Source organism: Zea mays, chromosome 7, assembly GCF_902167145.1.
Source record: "Zea mays cultivar B73 chromosome 7, Zm-B73-REFERENCE-NAM-5.0, whole genome shotgun sequence".
NCBI lineage: Eukaryota > Viridiplantae > Streptophyta > Magnoliopsida > Poales > Poaceae > Zea > Zea mays.
Genome location: NC_050102.1, coordinates 100,370,461 through 100,386,082, shown reverse-complemented (window position 1 = coordinate 100,386,082; position 15,622 = coordinate 100,370,461). Strand labels below are relative to the sequence as shown.

Below are 15,622 nucleotides of genomic sequence, written 5' to 3'. Positions count from 1 at the left end.
AGTGGGTGGGAATGTTTTCAAAAAGAAAAACTTGTGATGGTGGATCCATCAAGGCCTTGATGGGTTCAACATAGGAAAAGATGTACCTCTGTCAGGTATCAAACTTTGGGTTGAAACTAATAAAGCTGAGACCGGGCGGTTGACTTGCACGAGAAAGGAGTCTCGGTGTAGTGTCTCCGTCTGAGTCGATTAAGGACCGTGTCGATGTAGGCTTGCTGACCGAGGACCCTTTAACTGGTCACATGCCTCATCATGGGTAAGCTTTGCCTCGGGCAGACTAATACCAGAATAAGATAACACGCAATGGGAGTGGAGAGATGGCGAGAGTAGCGTGTACCCTCCGTGGCAAGAGGCCGGACGGTGGTGTATCTGTGCTCTCGATTGGCGTGAACCTGATTTAGTCTTAAGAACCCCGGTGATGAGTTGACATATGCAAGGGTTAAGTGCTACATATGTCGCGTGATTGGAGATCCTCAGCTGAGTATAATCGATTCAGATCGCCGTAACTTCGCGGATATGAAGACTTGGTCACTGCCCTATACGTAGAAATCCAGTAAAGATGAAGGGTTGTTAAGAAATTGGCTAGTGCAGGTCAAGTGCTTGAACTAGGGTAGAAAGAACTCTAGATGTAGGTAATTTTACTTAACCTGACAAGTAAAAATGGATTTTTAAGGATCAACTTTTAGTAAGCATTTCTGCAAAACAGAGTCTTTGATTCTTGATAAGCCATATCTTGAATCCCTCTAGCCAGCATACCCTTGAGAGTCTTTTCTTTAGTCGGGTAAGTCTTGCTGAGTAATTCCGTACTTAGGGTTTTATTCCCTGTTGTTTTTTAGGTTATAGTTTTGTGCTGATGATGGTGGTGTTAAGTGCCGATGGGCTCGGCCTTCTTATAAGTCTAAGTAACCCTCCTATACTTCTTATTGAGGATTGTCACTTGAGCTAGCATATATTTCAAACATATACTTTTGTAATCACTCCGATAAAATAATGTAAAATTTTTGTAACTTGTAAAATTTGGTAATAAGATTTCTGCTGCAAAAATTTTGGTGTGTGTGATTTGTGTTACTTAATCTTGCGATCCTGGTTGTAAGTGGTTTATCCGATGTCCTTGGGCCAATCGGACGAATCATGTTAAGTTATCTGGTGCACATGCATAGCTATCTGAGGTCTTTGGGACAAGGACAGGTGCATGTGGGCCCAATAACTTGGGAGGTTCTGTCACACTTCACTTGGGTATTCTTTTTACAGGATAAATCACAGACCCAAGAGACCTTAAAAGGATTCTTGAGACGGGCTCAAAATGAGTTCGGATTGAGGATCAAGAAAATAATAAGTGACAACGGGACGGAGTTCAAGAACTCACAAATCGAAGGCTTCCTTGAGAAGGGCATCAAGCATGAGTCTCTTCTCACTACACACCTCAACAAAATGGTGTAGTGGAGAGGAAGAATAGAACTCTACTTGACATGGCGAGGACCATGCTTGATGAGTACAAGACATCGGACCGGTTTTGGGCCGAGGCGATTAACACCGCCTGCTACTCCATCAACCGGTTATATCTTCACCGAATCCTCAAGAAGACATCTTATGAACTCCTAACCAGTAAAAAGCCCAATGTTTCATATTTTAGAGTCTTTGGTAGCAAATGTTTTATTCTTGTTAAAAGAGGAAGAAAATCCAAATTTGCTCCTAAGGCTGTAGAAGGCTTTTTACTAGGATATGATTCAAACACAAGGGCATATAGAGTCTTTAACAAGTCCACTGGACTAGTTGAAGTTTCTTGTGACATTGTGTTTGATGAGACTAATGGCTCCCAAGTGGAGCAAGTTGATCTTGATGAATTAGATGATGAAGAGGCTATGTGCGTCGCACTAAGGAACATGTCCATTGGGGATGTGTGTCCTAAGGAATCCGAAGAGGCCATTCAAGCACAAGATCAACCATCATCTTCCATACAAGCATCTCCACCAACTCAAGATGAGGAACAGACTCAAGGTGATGAAGAAGAAGATCAAGAAGATGAGCCACCTCAAGAAGAGGGCAATGATCAAGGGGGAGATGAAGTTAATCAAGACAAGGAAGATGAACAGGAAATACAGGGTCAAAGACCGCCACACACAAGAGTCCACCAAGCGATTCAAAGAGATCACCCTGTGAACTCCATTCTTGGTGATATCCATAAGGGGGTAACTACTCGATCTCGAGTCGCACATTTTTTGTGAACATTACTCTTTTGTTTCCTCTATTGAGCCATACAGGGTAGAGGATACATTAAGAGATTCAGATTGGGTGCTGGCAATGCAAGAGGAGCTCAACAACTTCACGAGGAATGAGGTATGACATTTAGTTCCACGTCCTAACCAAAATGTTGTAGGTACCAAGTGGGTATTCCGCAACAAGCAAGATGAGCATGGTGTGGTGATAAGGAACAAAGCACAACTTGTCGCCAAAGGTTATTCACAAGTCGAAGGTTTGGACTTTGGTGAAACTTATGCGCCCGTAGCTAGGCTTGAATCAATTCGCATATTACTTGCCTATGTTACTTACCATGGCTTCAAGCTTTATCAAATGGACATGAAGAGTGTCTTCCTCAATGGACCAATCAAGGAAGAGGTCTATGTTGAGCAACCTCCAGGCTTTGAAGATAGTGAGTACCATAACCATGTTTATAAACTCTCAAAGGCGCTTTATGAGCTCAAGCAAGCCCCAAGATCATGGTATGAATGCCTGCGAGATTTTCTTATCATTAATGGATTCAAAGTCGGTAAAGCCGATCCTACTCTCTTCACTAAAACTATTGCAAATGATTTGTTCGTATGCCAAATTTATGTTGATGATATTATATTTGGGTCTACTAACAAATCTACTTGTGAAGAATTTAGTAGGATTCTGGTACAAAAATTTGAGATGTCTATGATGGGGGAGTTGAGATATTTCTTATGATTTCAAATCAAGCAACTCCAAGATGGCACCTTCATCAGCCAAACCAAGTACATTCAAGACATTCTTAAAAAGTTTGGAATGAAGGATGCCAAGCCCATCAAGACACCCATGGGAACCAATGGGCATCTCGACCTCAACACGAGAGGTAAATCCGTAGATCAAAAGGTATACCGGTCGATGATATGATCTTTTCTCTATTTATGTGCATCTCGACCGGATATTATGCTTTCCGTATGCATGTGTGCAAGGTTCCAAGCCGATCCTAAGGAAGTTCACCTTAGGGCCGTGAAGCGAATCATGAGATATTTAGTTTATACACCTAAGTTTGGTCTTTGGTATCCCAGGGGATCCACCTTTGATTTGATAGGATATTTCGATGTCGATTGGGCAGGGTGTAAAATTGGTAGGAAGAGCACATCAGGGACTTGTCAGTTTCTAGGGAGATTCCTGGTGTCTTGGGCTTCAAAGAAACAAAATTCAGTAGCCCTATCAACCGCCGAAGCCGAGTATGTTGCCGCAGGTCATTGTTGTGCGCAATTAATTTGGATGAGGCAAACCCTCAGGGACTATGGCTACAAATTGAGCAAAGTCCCTCTCATATGTGACAATGAGAGTGCTATTCGCATGGTGGAGAATCCCGTTGAACACAGCCGCACTAAGCACATAGACATTCGGTTTCACTTTTTGAGGGATCACCAACAAAGGGGGGATATCAAGATAGCATATATTAACACCAAAGAACAATTAGTCGATATCTTTACCAAGCCATTAGATGAGAAACCTTTACCAAACTTAGGAATGAGCTAAATGTTCTTGATTCTAGGAATTTTGATTGAAACATTGCACACATAGCTCATTTATATACCTTTGATCATATCTCTTTCGTTTTGGTACAAATGCATAATTCTTATTATTTAAGTATCAAGGCTATGACTAATGTGTTTTAAGTGAATTTCTACTAAGTCATAGATTGAAAGGGAAAATGGAATATTCGGCAAAGACGACACTTCCACTCAACTCCATCGGTATTATTTACTTTTTGCCGGTATTCCGCCATCTCTCCACATTGGTATAATCTTTCACTCATATATTGTTTGCCAAAGGGGGAGAGAATTTAATAGGGCTCACAAAGTCTCCGTTTTTGGCGATTCATGCCAAAGGGGGAGAGAGTATTATCCCAAAGCAAAAGAACCACACCACCATCAATTTCAAAATTTTCGAAATAAAGTTTTTAATTTAGTATCTTTCAAATTGGTTTCCCTCTAATAAGAATATCTCAATTGGTATCTATATTTCAAATTGATACATATCTCAAAACCCTCTTGAAAGATAAGAGGAGAATTTCATTTAGGGGGAGTTTTGTTTAAGTCAAAGGAAAAGCATTTGAATCAGGGGGAGAAAATTTCAAATCTTGAAAATGCTTTATGCAACCTTACTCATATGCCTTTGGCCATTTGCAAAAAGACTTTGAAAAGATTTTCCAAAATAATTTGCAAAAACAAAACTGTGGTGCAAGCGTGGTCCAAAATGTTAAATAAAAAGAAAGCAACCATGCATATCTAGTAGAAATAACATATTGGTTTAATTCCAAGCAACCTAAGCAACTACCTTATGCAAACTAGTTCAATTCAGCACTTATATACTTGCTTTGGTTTGTGTTGGCATCAATCACCAAAAAGGGGGAGATTGAAAGGGAAATAGGGTCAAACCTTTTCCTAAATATAATTTTGGTGGTTGAAAGCCTAACATAAATAATTGGACTAACTAGTTTGCTCTAGATTATATGTTCTACAGGTGCCAAAGGTTTAACACAAACCAATAAAAAGAACAAGTTAGGGTTCAAAAGAAAGGAGCAAAAGAAAACCGAAGTGTGCCCTGGTCTGGCGCACCGGACAGTGTCCGGTGCACTAGGGACCGTACACTCAGAACTCCTCGGCTTCGGGTTTCTCGGAGGCCGCTCCGCTATAATTCACCGGACGGTCTAGTGTAGCACCGGACTGTCCGGTGCACCAAGCGGAGCAACGGTTACCAGCGCAACGGTCGACTGCACAGTGCCCTCATAGAGCTACAGTTCGCGACAAAAATCAGAGCAGGCGCCAGAAGGCGCACCGGACTGTCCGGTGCCCCAAGAAGTAAGAGCTCCAACGGTCGAAACCGTCAGAACCCTAACGGTTGGGTGACGTGGCTGGCGCACCGGACTGTCTGGTGCACCCATCGACAACATCCTTCTCCAATGGTTGAATTGGTGGTTGGGGCTATAAATACCACCAACCACCACCTCTACAACCATCCAAGCATTCACTCCTGCACATTCAATACAAGAGCAATAGACACCACTCCAAAGACACAATTCAAGAGATCGATCCGCTCAAAGTCTCAAAATCCACTCTAGCGCATTTAGACTTGTGAGAGGATCATTTGTGTTTTTCTTGTGCTCTTGTTTGCTTGGCTTGGCTTTCTTCTTCCCCATTCTTGTTATCAAGACATTTGTAATCAAAGCAAGAGACACCAAGTTGTGGTGATCCTTGTGGGGGTCTAAGTGACCCGTTTGATTAAGGAGAAAGCTCACTTAGTCTAGGTGATCGTTTGAGAGAGGGAAAGGGTTAAAAGAGATCCGGTCTTTGTGACCACCTTAACGGGGACTAGGTTTGCAAGAACCAAACCTCTGTAAAACAAGTCACCGTGTCACTTGCTTTATTTCTTGGTTGATTTGTTTTCACCCTCTCTTTCGGACTCGGATTTTATTCTAACGCTAACCCCGGCTTGTAGTTGTGCTTTAAAGTTATAAATTTCAGATTCCGCCTATTCACCCCCCTCTAGGCGACTTTCACCCGGCCACCCCCGCACGCCCTCGACCCCATTTGAGCCCGCACCCCGCTCGCCCACTTCCTCCTGCTCATTTGCGCCCTCAGCCAGACACCCTCGCCCCCTCTCTCGCTCTGTGAGCGCCCAGGGAGCTCCGCCGCTGCTCACTCGTCCGCAGCCCGTTCTGCGGTCGCCATTGAGCCCCTGTCGTGCCCGTTGCCTCAGTGAGTTCCGCCTCGCTGTCAGCAACTCAGGACACCCCTCAGTTCGCCCCCAGCAGCTCTGGTCTGTCCGGTCCGCGCTTAGCCTTTTCCCTACGCAGGTCGGAGTTCGCCGCCGCTGCAATTCTTCAACGTCCGGACAACCGGAGCCTCCCCGCGCCATGCCAAGTCACCCCGATCCTCGTCCCGAGGTGAGATGTCCGCCCCCACACTCAATTTATCCCAATTCCTCCATGTTATTGGCCAATTTGGCTTCACCGGTGATGGTCGTGCCAGTTTGCCGCGCCCGCGCGGTGACCAGCTGATTTAGCCCGATCACGTGCCCCTGTGTTAGCCCATAGTGTCACCCTTACCCTGCCGTAGCTAGCCTAGGCCTTAGCGTGCCTTAGACCTCCTCTCCTTAGCCGGAATTCCTCGCCGGAGTTGTCCGACCCGCCCGGAGCACCTTCCCTCGTCGTTCTTCCATCTCTGGTCCTGTTCTTGCAGTCGGTAGTTTTCCAGTGAGTTTGCCAGGCCCTTTGGACCTGTTCTAGCCCTCCCCGGTGACCCAGACTACCCGGTGAATCGTGTCTGCCTCATCTCCGGCGACCTCGCCGCCGCGGAGGAGGCAACGCCGGCCACCAAGTTGTTAAGCCCCGTGCGCCCCATCGCAACCGTCCGCCCTCATCCAACGGCTATGATCTGCGGATAACGATTCGTGCCCATGCGCTCTGCCTCTGGGTCCCGCCGGTCAGCGCCTGTCCCCCCTAGCGCTGGGCCCGACTGGTCAGCCCACCTTCCTCTTAGGTCACTGACACCCCACCCCCACTTGTCAGTCGCGCCCGCGCGCTCGATCCTTGATCTAATCTCAGCCGTCCATTTGCGATCTAGCGGTTGGAAAAGCCCGATACCCCTTCGCGCGACAATTTTGCTTAAAAGACCCTCAGTTCTCGGGTAATAGAACCCGTTGTGCCTGAGTTTTGCGCGCAGGTCCCTAACTTCTTTTAAACATACCCCTGACCATTTAAATAATCACAGAATTGGGCTTAGTTTCATATTTCAAACTTCAAAACTTGTTTATTTCATATATTTTTCATATGAACTCCAAATTTAGTGGTACAAATTGCAAAATGTTCATAGAAATATTCTCTGTCCAAATAAATTATGATCATCCATAGCCTGTGCACTTTAATTTTATGCCTAGACTAAAGGTTAAGTTTAAGTAATAATGTATTTGTTTAGTAAAATAAATAAAAGGAAAAGGTTAATGGTATTTATATGGATAATGTTGTGAGATTAATAAAATGTTGGGTATGAATTGATCCCTGGTATAATTTTGTGTCTCACTAAAATTAGTAGAACTAAACTAAATAGTCCAGAATATCTAGGGAATCAATGATCTCTAATTATATTAATCCCTAGCATTTAAATCTACCCTTTATGTTCATAGTGTCTTATCAAACTTGTGTTCACTTGATTGTACATGTTTGGTGTGCTGTTTATTTGTACTTTCCAAATGTATTGAATGTATGATTGCTTTATTTAGACAACGAGCAGCCCGTGGTTCCTAAGTGTGTTGCCGAAGATCTTCCTGAGCAACAACCTGGTGAAGGCAAGTGTCCTCTGACCTATTATGTCCTACATACTTATAATTCACCGTCCCACGTTACATTATTGAAACCTAATGATTGACTAGTCTGTATTTACCTTATCCTTGTTTACCTTTTGGGTTATCATGATTAGCTTTATGCTATTACTTTACTTTAATCAATGAACATGGTGTGAATATTATGATACGATGATGTTATCCCGATGATGTTCTTGTGATACTTTAGGGGACTGAAGCTGTTTCCTAAGTACCTCTCCGTAAGGACCTGTTTGGGGAGTGACAACCCGGGATAACAGTGCAACCATGAGGGTGGAATGGGACACCCTTAGCTGATTAATTAGAGGAACCAGAGGAGTACTTGGCTTCGTCGTAGGGTCGTCAATGGGGTCCGGGCACAGTACTTGCTCTACCGAGGCTGGTTGCAGAGGTTCTTGATTCGGTTTTGTTAGTCACCCTTCCTTTGGGGAGAGGTACTGTGTTTATCAAACTGGAGAAACCTAACGAGCGGCTACGACCTCTGGGAAATCTTTGTAAAGGCTACGTAGTGATACCCTGCCAGGCCACATGGGTAGTGGTCAATGGAGATTGGCTCTTTCCGGGCAGAATGTGAATCACGACTTGTGGGTAAAGTATGCGACCTCTGCAGAGTGTTAGAAACTGGTATATCAGCCGTGCTCACGGTTATGAGCGGCCTTGGGATCCTCTTTGATTAGAAGAACTTTGGTTACTTTTACGATGATGATTAATGATGATGGTATAATTATGATCTCTGGTATTTCCTCTTGGAGGGAGTACATTTGGGTAATAAATGGGTTTATTACTAAAACTTGGCTCTACTAGTAGTAATAAATACTTGACCAACTAAAAGCAACTGCTTAACCTTAACTCCACATAAAGCTAGTCCACTTTAGCCAAACGGGACATTTGCTGAGTACGTTGATGTGTACTCACCCTTGCTTTACAAACTACCCCACACCAGGTTGTCCCCACTTTACTCAGTGCTTAGGAGGAGATGCTGGCAACATGGAGGATTTTGAGGAGTTTCAGGACTACGATGAGTTCTAGTTTATCTTAGTGGCAAACCCCCAGTCAGCTGCCTGTGAAGGCCTTATCTTCTACGTTTCGTATTTCCGCGCTTTGATGTTAATGACTATATTTTAGACTCAGTGGATGTCTTGGACATCTTGTTGTAATAAAGTATTTTTCCGCTATTTACTTTGAGCATTGTGTGATGATGTCCAATTATGTAATCGCTGTGTACGTGAGTTTCTAATCCTAGCACGTACATGGTTCGCATTCGGTTTACCTTCCAAAACCGGGTGCGACAGTTTCCACCGTCGTCGTGTCACACGTGAATCATATATGTCGTGTGTCTACACTCTCTCTCCCACGTAACGGCCCAACACAATCGGCCCGAGCAACCCACGTGCCACACCTTACTCGTCTCCCTAGCCGTGCAACTGATGGCCTTTGTATTAATGTTTGTCTATATACTATACTCCCAATCATTCGAAAAAAGAAAATGAATTAATTATTCATAGAAAAAGAAGCAATTCACATATATTTATCTCTTAAACCTATTAATGCTCATTACATTTTCATTATATACAACTGATGGTAGAAGAAGTTGAAGCATGTTTTTAATGTATGTTATGTATTAATATTTTATTGAATAATTTATATGTTGTATTTATTGAATAATTTATATGTTGTCACGGCACACAAGATACTAGTGCGAGTGTACGACCTAAACCCTTAGGACCATATCAATGAGTTAACATGGAACGAAACGTCCTATTTGCAATTAGCCTCGTCATGTTGCTAGACCGGCCCATCTTGGCCCAGATGGAAAGACTAAAAAAACCTGCAGAAGGCCATTAACCAATCGGCCCATTTACCCTCGTGACTTAAACCCTAGCATTTTCGAGACAGCCCTTCGGAACATCGTGACCGTTCGTTGGAATCTGCGAGTCAATCGAGATCGCTCTTCTCTCCGTCCCCTGCTACATATAAGGTACCTCCGGCCCCAAACTGCACGAGCTCTCTCTAGCATTACCCGGCGGCGGAAGCGTAAGCGCAAAACGAAGCAAGCGGCCGCCATGGTGAAGGGACGCACGGGACAGCGCGTCAGGCTCTACGTCCGGGGCACCATCCTTGGATACAAGAGGTGAGATCCACGCCACAGCCTCTTCTCCGTCTGTTCTACTTGCATCTGGTCATTTTTCGGTTCGATTCCGCTAACTGTGGTTGCGGTGGTGGCTGCGCAGGTCCAAGTCGAACCAGTACGAGACCACGTCTCTCGTGCAGATCGAGGGGGTGAACACCAAGGAGGATGTCGCGTGGTACGCTGGCAAGCGCATGGCGTACATCTACAAGGCCAAGACCAAGAGCAATGAGACCCGCTACAGGTGCATCTGGGGCAAGGTCACCCGTCCGCACGGAAACTCGGGCGTCGTCCGTGCCAAGTTCATGTCCAACCTCCCGCCTGAGTCCATGGTCAGTGACGCAACCTCTAAGCTGTTTGATGCCTGATCCCAATTGATGGTTGGTCTCTCTCCTGATGCTGTTTTTATTTGAGTGCAGGGGCGCAAGGTCAGAGTGTTCATGTACCCGAGCAGCATCTAAGGTTAGGATCCGGAAACGACTGATCTTCTCTATTTGTTTGGCTGGTTGATCTTGAATTTGTTGTTTGTGATCGAATGATATGACAACGAATTTTGCGTAGACTGCACTGGCCATTGCTGTAGTCCATGGTCTAGCACTTTTAGGTGGTTAAAACGCATCATTATTTGTGGTTACGGTTGTTTATTAGTAGTCACATTGAGTCTATAGCAGCAAACAGTGTCTATTCATCTGAGAAATTTCGGCTTTTGTAGTTTGGTGTGCTCATGTTGATACTGCTTGTATTCAGTGAGTTTATAGTTTGCTGAGTGATTAATTCAATTAGCTTAGAACGCCAAGTTAAAACTTTCAGTCTTTACATGTCTCAATGGTACCAAACACACGTGGAATATACATTGTTTAGTTTGTTAGTTCAGTAATAGTTCCTCTGTTCACAAATGTAGCTACATTTCTAGTAGCAAAAAATACATACTCCTTGTGAATCATAAATCAATATTAGGAAAATTAACTGTGAGGAATGGGAACGGTGAAATATGGTGGAAAAGTTTACCCTTGTGGAAACTTTACTATTATGGATGGAGTATATAGTTCTAAATAATCTTTTCCAGTTTTCTATCAGTTATTCTGTTTTATTTATTAGATGCCTACCAGCATTTGATTGTATCTGTTTCTTTGCACTGGAGTAATCAAATGCTTTTTGCATCAGTTCTTAATTGTGCTGTCACTATGTATTGGATATAGTGATGCCTATTTGGAGCACTTTTAGACTAGGCAGTTTTTAGTTTTAGGCACCTTGAAATGTCTATCTCACTCAGTCATAGAGGGTTTGAAGCAGCCTCTTCGCATTTGCAGGGGAAGTCTTGCCTCTTTATAATTTCCCCGAACCCCACTTATTAGGGTTTGTTCGGTTATTTTCATCCATATGGATTGGAGGGGATTGATACGGATTTGGAGAGATTTTGACTTACTAGAGATTGAAACCCCCTCAATCCGGCTCAATACATATGGATTGGGGTTGAACCGAACAAGGGAGCCTGTGGTGCTGGGTCTGCCCATTTATGTTTATATTGGGCATATAGAACTAGAGAAGAGTAAATGATGTTTCTATACAAGCACTGATATCGAGGGAATGTTTATTTCCTTTTTCATACTCCCATCTGTCCCAAAATATAGTTCTTTCTATCTCTTTTTTCCTGTCCACATTCGAATATATGTCTGCAATGCCTTTGCTTATCCTATTTTTGGCTTATATGTCTGCAGGTTTTGTTGGAGTAAAGATGGACTAGAAATGGCCATGTGTTTATTTCTCACTTTTCTCTGAACTTAAAATGCCTTGTGTTGGTAACTTAGATTGTTCAAGTGCTGAACCTGTGGAAGTTGTGCCAAAATTTGTTGTCGAACGGATGAACTATTGTCGTAATGTTATGCCAGCAGCAGATCTTAATTTGCCCCGTTACATCGATGTCTGATTGCAGTATCTTCAAATTGAAAGGAGTTCCGTTTGGTATGAATGTGTAATGTTCTACGCTGCTCTGGGATGCTTCTTTCAATATCATTTCTGCAAAATTTATTGGCACAAGAGGCTCTAATTTATGGGCACAGGGCCTTTGTGTGTGGGTCTAGTTTACTTTTTTATTCAGTAAACAGTTGTGGAAGATACTATCTAGCGTAATAAGTGCATAATCCCGTTAGCATCCTAAAATCGAAGTCTAGTATATCGCAGACTTTTCCTTATTTATACTTATACTGTGAGTGCCCGTGCGTTACAACGGAAACATATAATACCACAAAAAAATTATATATAAATGTGTATTATTGATACGAGAAAAGATAGTGAAGATAAGCGAGCAGAAATTTGCATCCAATCTTATTAAGAAGTGTCTTACTTTTGGTTCTTATGAGCAACGACAGATTCTGATCAATGAAATGCTCGGTAGTTGGCACAACTGATGAGAACGAACCGTTATGTTTGTTTTCAACAATGATTTTTAGCTTACCTTTTTCTTTTAAAATCAGTAGTTGGCACAACCACTCTATAGCACAACTCAAAGCATAGAAGCAGACGCCTAAGAAACAACACCCACCGGTACTAGCGCAGCATATTGCCAGCCGGTGACACAACGACGCACAAGACATTATGCTACCACCTCCTTGGACATCTTCATGAACGGGTCCATGTTGTGGTGGTACCAGCCATTTTGCCTCACTCCTATGGATGTTGCTCTCTAGGGCACGTGAGTTCATCTTTAACTCACAGCTTGCTGTTCATTGTCGGACCAGTAGCCATCACGTCACGCATGGCTAGGTCCTCATACTCCTCATCTGACTTGGTCGAGTGTTTGTCCATAGAGCCGACATCTATCTGCAAGTACCCTGTGACGCAGAAGAACATTAGATTTGCAGTGTTAGGAGGTGCTGAAAAGATAAGGAAAACAAAAAAAACAAATTGTTGAACACTGACATAAATCGCCCATACCTCGTGCATGTGCAGCATGTCTCTTTCTTCATCGGAGGTCTTCATCAGTTTCAGCATCACAAGGGTCGTCAACTTAAAAGATATATATAGACTGACATAAATCGCCCAATGATGTTCAAAATCTCAATATTGTACGATCTCGACAATGTACATCAGCTAATTATTAACAACAAACAAAACAAATAGACAATAAAAGTGTTGCACATAAAGATCGGGACATCATTGGGTGAAACTAAGAACAACACACACAAAAGAAAATAAAGAATGACCAGTGAACACTTTACCTAAAGTTCTCCAAGGTCAAAAGTTTTGTGATCTCCTTAAACAACTCCCCATTGAACGATGCAAATACCTTAACGTCCTTGATAAAGATTTCGACGGCCTTCAACGATTATGCCTCATAAGAATTAAGTGTCAATAAAGCCTAGAAAGAATGACATACAATACATTTTCTGTACCATATTGCTATGTTCATGTATCATAGTTACTAATGTTCAGAGATTGTGATTCCATAATGATGTTTGGTTTTAGAATACACCAGCAAACTATTTATCTTCGTGATTTTTCTCCTGAACAGAATTGGTAGGTGAGCAAGAATTGGAAGAAAAATAACATTGAGCATACAATAATTTTATTTTTCTGAGCCTTGAGAGAAAGAGCGTGTGCCATAATATTGAGAGAATAATTACCTTCTCAAATAGTTGGTTAGCAATCTTTGTCCTCAAAGCATCTGCCCTCTCCTGCACAGGAGAACAGGACGACACATGATGGAAGGATGGGACGACGTTGCGATAAACCTTGTCAAGTGTTTTCAGCCTATGGTATATATAATACACGAATGCAAAGAATTAAGTGTCAATAAAGCCTAGAAAGAATGACATACAATACATTTTCTGTACCATATTGCTATGTTCATGTATCATAGTTACTAATGTTCAGAGATTGTGATTCCATAATGATGTTTGGTTTTAGAATACACCAGCAAACTATTTATCTTCGTGATTTTTCTCCTGAATAGAATTGGTAGGTGAGCAAGAATTGGAAGAAAAATAACATTGAGCATACAATAATTTTATTTTTCTGAGCCTTGAGAGAAAGAGTGTGTGCCATAATATTGAGAGAATAATTACCTTCTCAAATAGTTGGTTAGCAATCTTTGTCCTCAAAGCATCTGCCCTCTCCTGCACAGGAGAACAGGACGACACATGATGGAAGGATGGGACGACGTTGCGATAAACCTTGTCAAGTGTTTTCAGCCTATGGTATATATAATACACGAATGCAATTGTAAATAATGAGAATATATGGCACCAAGGGGGCTTGCGTCCTCCTTATCTAGAGTCGTTGCTAGGTCCAATCCTCCCTGACCAATGGAATGCAGGGGACACAAGTTTTCCATTGATTTTAGTCTTGCAACTTACATACATACCACAATAGTTAGCAAATGAAGTAAAAAACAATTGTATCAACATGAAATAAAATTGTAATGGAGCTACATACCTACATATCGTTGGAGAGGACGACCTGTACCATCGCTGGCAAGCCATCGAGCTGCACAAGAAGGCAAGGAGAAAATCATATCCGAACCGGTCCAGATCGAGTACCACCCCACCACCCAAACCTTAACCAAGAAGGCAGATCAGATCGAAGCCAGGAAGAGCCAGGCAACAATTTTTAGATAATGGTCTCACAAAATCACTGGCTAAACAGAGCATAGGTATGATCAGGGCCTAATAAAAACATTGTAGCTTTAGTGCTCTACATGAAAAAACAAAATATTCAGACACAATGATCTACATAATGGAAAACTTTAGTGTCCAACAGAACAAACATGCTAAATACACCAAAATCAAATATAGAACAAAAGCTTAATGGTCGGAGTACATGGGTGTGATGGGTTCGTCTCCGGCACAACAAGTGGAAAAGGAAAAATCTGCAGTATTGCAGAAACCTTACAAAAGATGGTAGGAAAGCTGCTAGCTTTGCCGAACCAATAGGCAATAGATCAGTTTATACAGATAATGTTTCACAGCAACCTGCAAGGCCAATAAGCAACAGAACAGCTTATGCGACAGATAATGTTTCACAACAACCTGCAAAGAGACAACTTGTTACAGATAGACATGATTTTATGTCTATGGACCCAAACATTGTGAACCATTCACCTAGCTGGTCACTTAGTGATGCAGTTGGTCCTCAAGTACTTGATTTTAGTAAAAGAGTAGCATGAGATGTTGTTCAAACGTCAAGAAATCAAAACAACAATCCAAGGGCCAGTTCCGGTCCAGTTCCGCCTATTGAAACATGGTCTAGGCCTGGCGTGGTTGCAGGGGCTAATACCATGTTGAAGCCAGGTCAAAACCTGAACGATCATTCCAAACTGCTATACTCCACAAAATTTCCTGTTGATAGTGCTATCAATTCAGTTGTATTATAGTGGAAAGCAAGAAAAAAAATAAGGCGTCCTCGTTGAAGATAGCTCTGGAGTTTTTCAGTATTCAAACAGTCAGGCACAAGACACTTCTAAGAGCTCTACATTTCTGAACATGTTAGTTTAGCAATTGATGGATTGCTTTATTCTTGTAATTTTCCCGGTCAAATGTGCAAGGTTATTTGATTGTTTGATTACATGTCATGCCATATCTGACAAAAGCTGGTCGACAGATCAACTGTACAGATTGTAACTACTTGAGTGCTTTATTGGGCACTCGATTTCTAAGACTAAGCAGCATTTGCTACGAACCCACTTGATGGGCAGCAGTTCAATTTCAGAGATGATGTATTGTATTGTTTGATCTTGGAAGCAAAGCATAAAGTTTACTTTCAGCCAGTTTCTGTAAACCATCATACAAACTTTCGGATGCTGCACTTGATTGATTTGCAATTATTTGGCTTTCTTACATCTGAAAGAGAGTAGAAGAGAACATTCAGAACGAAATGGTCCTTTACCAGATTCATCAGTCC

The 15,622-nt window shown here is 42.5% G+C and overlaps 1 protein-coding gene across 1 annotated transcript; it reads left to right on the top strand.

Moving 5' to 3' along the window:
- Positions 1–9,597: 9,597 nt before the first annotated feature.
- On the top strand, positions 9,598–11,758 carry LOC100282164 (60S ribosomal protein L35a-like). Its single transcript, NM_001155076.2, has 4 exons — positions 9,598–9,727; positions 9,828–10,056; positions 10,144–10,186; positions 11,443–11,758. The coding sequence occupies exons 1-3, from the start codon at positions 9,660–9,662 to the stop codon at positions 10,183–10,185; spliced, it is 339 nt and encodes a 112-aa protein (NP_001148548.2). The 5' UTR covers positions 9,598–9,659; the 3' UTR covers position 10,186; positions 11,443–11,758.
- Positions 11,759–15,622: the final 3,864 nt, after the last annotated feature.